Here is a 7077-nt window from a genome sequence, read left to right on the forward strand (position 1 = left end):
TCGTTTCTGGAGCCTAATGATTCTGGCTTGTCATTTCTTTTGTATCTTTCTCCAGTCTCCTTGGATGGGCTTTTGGTAGTGTTGTTATCTTGATGCTTGCTCACTATTGGATGAGGACAATTCGCCTTAAAATGTCCTGGTTTACAACAATTGTAGCACAACAGTTGCGAGTCTGTGGTTTCTGCTTTTGAGGTTTGAGGAGAATTTTCGTGTTGCTTTCGGTGACCCGAACGATGAGAGTCTTGAAAGTTGTTTTTCCTCATCAACCTTTTCATTTTCCTGACAAAGAGTGCATATTGTTCATCAGATAAAAAATCACAAGAGTTAGATTTCGACCTGTTGGATGTTGATGCTGATTGGTTGGCCATGAGAGCGATATTTCTCGTTTCTGATTCTTCGGCATCTTTCGGTTCATGTTCGAACTCATATGCTTTGAGATCACTAAAGATCTTGGCGTGCTCGTTGTTTTCATGTCTCGATTGTCCCTCATTGCAATGACCTTCATTTCTCAAGATTTTGGCAGGCCACGAAGAATTTTTAGATTCTTTTCTTTCTCGGTCAATTCCATCCCGAGATCAGTCAGATCTCCCATGAGTCTGGTGAATCTCAGCTCCATGTCCATGATTGTCTCATTTGGAAGCATCTTGAAATCTTCAAACTTCTTCAGGGCTACAGTCAGCTTGTTGTCTTTCTCCTGCTCATCCCCTTCTCCTAGTTCCATCAAGACATTCCATATTTCCATGGCATTCTTGCACTTTCGGACTCTTGGGAACAAGGAGTCATCAAGGAAGTTGTAGAGGATATTTCTTGCTACGTTATCCAGGTTTGCTCTTGTCCTTTCTTCCGAGGTATATGACTCTTTTGGCTTCGGTATCATTTGCTCAGCACCAGCTCCTTGAACTGCTGCTTGTGTATTCTCCATCATAACTGTAATTGGTCCAGTTGTTATGACGTCCCACATTTCGTCATGTATGGAGCATAGGAGTGCCTGCATTCTTATCTTCCAGTCATCAAATTTAGCAAGACTAAAAACAAGCTGATTAGAGCGGTTAGCATGATCCTTTTCCATTTTACAAAAATTCGTGCAGAGCTGAAAAGTATGCAGTTTTTTAGAATTTTGATAGGGGATCTACCAGGTAGAAAAAGCAAAGCCTTTACCGTTCAAGGAATTTGGCTCTAATACCACTTGTTGGTCCCAATAGAGTGTAGTGAGAGTCTAGAGGTGGGGGGGGGGGGGGGGTGAATAGACTCTTTTCGTGTTTTTACCCCAAAACTCACCTTTCGGTGTTTTGGCGCAGCATATATGTCAGATTTGATTATTTGCTTTGCACGAGTTTACGTTGAAAAGAGAACTTTCGGTAATGATGATGAGGACAATATGATGCAGAAATGAAATGCGTAAGTAAAGAGATAAAGAGACAAGAGTTTTTATAGTGGTTCGGCTAACGTTGCCTACTCCACTCTTCTTCCACAACTTATGGAAGGATTGCACTATCACTCGTTAGTACAATTACACAAAGACTTCCTTGATCACTAAGCCGGACAGTCTTCGTAGGTTTTTCAACTCCTCGAGTTTACTGCACCTCTATCAACTTCTTCTTCAGAGTTGAGGTTGGTAGAAAATGATTTCTGATTTCTCCAACTTGATGAAGTATTGATTGTGTGAGATGGTTTCTTCGTACAAATGGCAAGACTTCCTTAAGGTGTAAGATGATGATCAATGAACTTCTTCAAATATCTTAGCACCTTAACACTGGTTCACAAAAGCTTGAGAGAACTGAGAGCGTTTAAGAGCTTTTGCAAGTAAATAAATCGAGTGAAAGTTGAACCAGCACCTTCTTAGTTGATGAAGGTGGGTTTATATAGGTGACGAAAATTCATCCGTTGGAGGGAGATGAAATTTTCGAACCTTTTAACCAGTGGATAAGGACCGGGGAGCTTCATGCATTAAATGCTCCATTAATGAGGTTGTACCATGTAGCCGTTGAAGGTATGTAGAGCATTAGGGTTTTGTCCTTTAGCTCCAGGAGATGGTACATCTTCATTTAATGCTCCTTGGTAACCGTGTCCCCTTAAGTTGAGATCCTTATGTTCCTAGGATGTTGTCAAATCAGACAGACAAAACATTCTTCTCGTTGTTGAGGAGAAGGAATGCTTGGAGAGAATTGTCTTTAACAAATATGTCCTTTCGAGATAGTTGACAACTCATGATTAATTCTCGTTGCTGTTCATCATGCCTTGTGTCTTCTTTCGTCTTGGAGACCCTATAAACTAGACATAACTCATTTTCGTGTGTTTGTCTAGCTTAACACGAATTACAGGGGAGTTATGGCAACTCTCGTCTAGGACGAAAGTAGCAATCGAAAAAGTAAATAATTAGGGGTCTACTTTCTACATTACATTGGTATCATCAAAATCCTAATACAAGGTTCCTAACAATGGTCACTAATTTCAATAGTGACCAAAATTGATAGTTTCAGTGACAACTTCTATTGTCACTAAATGTGAAAATTCTTGTAGTGATAGAGTTAGTAACTTAAAAAAAAAAATACTTTTTTAGAGTTGAAGAAGTTTTATTCACGCAGTAGTTATAGTATGGACCGAGTCACCTCTCAAGGTGGATTCGGGTCCAAAAGTACACAATATAGAGGAGAGAGTGAAGGGAGAAAGCACGGAAACTACCATTGCCAATCGCATACTTAGGGATGTCAACGGGGCGGGGGACATACCCCCATCCACGCCCTCGACTTTCTTCACATTCTCCATCCCCGTCCCCATCCCCACAGGGGAATGGTAAACTACCCCTATCCCCATCCCAACGGGGATTATTCGGGGACGGGGAATCCCTACCCCGTTAATAAGTTATAAAAAAAATAAAAATTAAACATTAAAAAATATTTAAATAAACAACGCATATATATTCATCCCCAACTTAAAGTAGTATTCAATATTTTATCAATTAAACATGTTATTTAAATATGCATTTCATGAGCATGACATACAATGACAAGAATGTTTCTAAAATTATATATATTGTATACAAAGTAATGCAACGCCCGGGTTGAAGAGAAGATGGTACACAAAAAGCTAAAAGCTTTAAATTATTTTGAAACTTCAATTACGTCACCATATTAAAGTCTTACTTTTTTTTTTTTGAAAACTATTAAAGTGTTACTTGTTTTCAAAAATAAAAAATAAAAAATAAAAAATAAAAAATAAAAAAATCTTACTTGTATTCCAGCTGGATCGGTCATATCGTTTTATAGACCTGAGTCAAGTAAACAAGTTTCGTATCTAACATATTATTTCAAAACACAAACTCCTATGTGCTTTAAATTTCCTAGATGCAAAATTATCCATAACCTCTAACATATTATTTCAAAACACAATATTGACAGGCCAAGTCATTTAATCTTTCTCATAACATTGATGATCTTTATTGCTAAAGCACTTTATCGTTATTAGATTTAAATAACTCACGACAAAAACAATATACTTTATCCACATATTTTGAGTTGTTAGGAATATAACAGAATAATGCGAATGCAAATAATCATAAATTGAGAATTATAAAAGTTAAATAATAGAACAAAACATGAGTAAATCAACCATTCTCCATCTACTAATTCTCCATTACTCAATTTTCTAGTACAATAAGCATATGAAAAATACCTAGAGGTATTATCTAAAGGAATGAAACACAATATTTAATTCTCTTATAGGTCCATTTTCAACCAAAATATCTCGGGATTTACAATCAAGATTAGAACAATTTCGAGGGTCATAAATATCAAAATAAGGAACAAATTGTTTATCAACCAATATATTTTCAATATTATACTCATTTGATAAATTACCATGTTCACTCAAACAACTACTATTTATTGCATTATCATGTTCACTCAAATTACTCATACCTAATATAATCTTAGTTACTCAAATTTTCATTAGATTGACCAAGATTATCTACACTTGGTGTTAAAAAAAAAACACTACTATTAAATGTGTCTTAGATAAATGTAATGCAAATAGAACTCAAATACAATTAGAATTCATTAATTCAAACACAATTAGAGTACTGCAATTAAAATTCAAACACAATTAGAAATTTAGCAAAACTTTTTATCACCTAAATGTAATACAATATTTTTTAGCAATATTAAAATTCAAAAAAAAAAATGAAAAAGAAAACAATGCTACTGCAATATTGCAATTACCATGTTCGCTTCTGCCGTTCTGCAATTCCACCTTCAGCAGTTCAGCTTCGGTCTTTGGAGAACAAACAGAGAACGAATTTTTTTAATACACACACACACACACACACACACACACACACACACACACACATATATATATATATATATATATATATAAAAGAGGGGCCCATGATATATATAAATATGGGTCGTTATATCGTGCATCACGGTGCATATTCGATTATGCACCGCACAATGCTAACGGAGTGACACTACCGTGTATTTAAACTCTCACTGCCTCATGTATTATTTTTATATTATCAAATGAAACTGCAGTTATTTCAAAATGATACTGTAGTTGTGGTGAAATGAAACTGCAGTATATATAAATGAAACTGAATAACATTTCACATATTTGAGTGTATATTGTACAATGAAGCTGTAATTATATCGAAATGGTCATGTAGTTGTGTTTTAATGAAACTATAATTTATATAAAATAAAATTAATAACATTTTCACATATTTGAGTGTATAAATATTGAATGAAACTGTAGTTATATCTAAATGAAACTGTAGTTGTGTTAAACTGAAACTGCAGTGTATACAAAATGAAACTGAAGAACAGAATTATATTTTTGCGGATTCCGTTTCTTTTTCATTAAATAAAACGGCATCGGTTTTATGCGCGATGCATAATTGATTATGCACCGCGATATACAATATAATTTGCCCCTATATATATATATATATATATATATATATATATATATATATATATATATCATGGGCCCTCTTTAATTTCCCTCTTTGATATGGGGTTTAGCAAATTCAGGTAGGATTCTTTTTTTCTTTTTAATATATATAAAAGGGGGCCCATGATATATATAGATATTATGGGCCCCTCTTTGAGATGGGCCTTGGGCAAGGGCCCAGCCTGTCCTCGCAAATTATGTTGTGGACTTGTGTCTACAATGCATTGTGGACACGAGTCCAAAACGACGTTGTTTTTAGGAAAAACGCGGCATTCTAGTTTTAAAAAAAAAGTTAATTTTGTCTCGCCGTTAATGGCGTTAACGACATTATTCGTTTGTGGCATTATGAATGTACAGTTATGGAATTCTGAATGTAAGTTGTGGAATTATGAACATTGAGCTCTGACATTATGAACTTACAATTATGAATATATAGTGATAAATTTATGAACATAGAGCTCTAAAATTGTGAACATAGAGCTCTAAAATTGTGAACATAGAGCTCCGAAAATTACGAATGTACAATTATGGAATTATGAATGTATAGTTAGGAAATTATGAATGTACAGTTATAGAATTATGAATGTACAGTTATGGAATTATGAATGTAAAGTTATGGAATTATGAACACAGAGCTCTGACATTATGAACTTACAATATGAACATATAGTGATAAAATTATGAACATAGAGCTCTAAAATTGTGAACATAGAGCTTCAGAAATTATGAATTTACTGTTATTGAATTATGAATGTACAATTACGGAATTATGAATGTACAATTATGGAAGTGTGAATGTACAGTTATGGAATTATGAACACAGAGCTCTGACATTATGAACTTACAATTATGAACATATAGTGATAAAATTATGAACATATACTCCTATAACGAAGCGATCTGAATTTTTTTTTTTTTAAAGTGAAAGATAATGGTGCCACTAACGACACCGTTACCGTGTCCACAATGCATGCTGGACACGGGTCCATAGCATAATGATTGGTCCTTGCCCAAGGTTGGGCCTGACTCCTGAGACTATGAATTTTTATCTCATAGTTAATACAATAGTTATACTATGGATCCGGGTCCATCTTGCAAGATAGACCCAAGTTATATTCACAATTTTTCTTTATATTGATTATTTTAGATCTTAATATACAAATGGAATAAGGTTAAAATTGGCCACTGAACGTAACCTGAAAATGCAATTAGGCCACTGATCGAAAAAAAAAAAAGTGCAATTAGACCATTGAACACTCCAAATGTTTGCAATTTCACCTGATAGCAGGTTACTATCAATTTTAGTAGGTTACCAGTTTACGTGGTAGCCGAGTTGGCATTTTTAATAATTTTTAAATATTTTTAATAATAAATTTTAATTTAAAAAACGACGGGGTGACTGTGTTTTGTTTAATTATTTATTTAATTTTTTTTTCAATTTTTTTAAAATTTATTATTAAAATTTATTAAAAATGCCAACTCAGCTGCCTAGTAAGCAGGTAACCTGCTAAAATTAATGGTAACGTGCTATCCGGTGAAATTGCATACATTTGGAGTGTTCAAGAGCCTAACTACACGTTTTTGGAGCGTCCAGTGGCTTAATTGCATTTTTTTTTTTTTCGTTCAGTGGTCTAATTGCATTTTCAGGTTACGTTCAGTGGCCATTTTAAACCTTATTTGTTGGTCCCGGTAGGGTTAGAACGAGAGTCTAGAGGGGGGGGGGGGTGAATAGACTCTTCTCAATTTTCGGCAAATAGCAACCTCTCGGGGTTGTAACGTAGCGGATAAATTAAATTGATTTTAGTTGCTTTGCACAGTTTGAAGTTATAAGGTAACTTTCGGTTTGGGCGAATGATAATGCAATGCTGAAAAGTAAAGCACGAAAGTAAAAAGATAGAGAGACGAGAGTTTTTATAGTGGTTCGGCCAACTTTGCCTACTCCACTCTTCTTCCACAACTTATGGAAGGTTTGCACTATCACTCGTTAGTACAAATACACACGAAAGCTTCTTTGATCACTAAGCCGGACAGCTTCTAGTACGTTTTTCAACTCCGCGAGTTTACTCCGCCTCTATCAACGTCTTCTTCAGAGTTGAGGTTGGTAGAAAGTATTTTTTGATTTCTCCA

At 34.8% G+C, this 7077-nt stretch overlaps 1 protein-coding gene across 1 annotated transcript; it reads right to left on the reverse strand.

Moving 5' to 3' along the window:
• Positions 1-508: 508 nt before the first annotated feature.
• Positions 509-1069, reverse strand: LOC109154907. The gene has a single exon (XM_019302647.1). The coding sequence runs from the start codon at positions 1067-1069 to the stop codon at positions 509-511; it is 561 nt and encodes a 186-aa protein (XP_019158192.1).
• Between the last annotated feature and the right edge of the window lie 6008 nt (positions 1070-7077).

This window comes from Ipomoea nil, unplaced genomic scaffold, assembly GCF_001879475.1.
Source record: "Ipomoea nil cultivar Tokyo-kokei standard unplaced genomic scaffold, Asagao_1.1 scaffold2662, whole genome shotgun sequence".
Taxonomy (NCBI): Eukaryota; Viridiplantae; Streptophyta; class Magnoliopsida; order Solanales; family Convolvulaceae; genus Ipomoea; species Ipomoea nil.

Bases quoted from the DNA above. Each gene is read 5' to 3' on its own strand.
- LOC109154907 (XM_019302647.1), bottom strand. From the start codon at position 1,069: ATGGAAAAGGATCATGCTAACCGCTCTAATCAGCTTGTTTTTAGTCTT.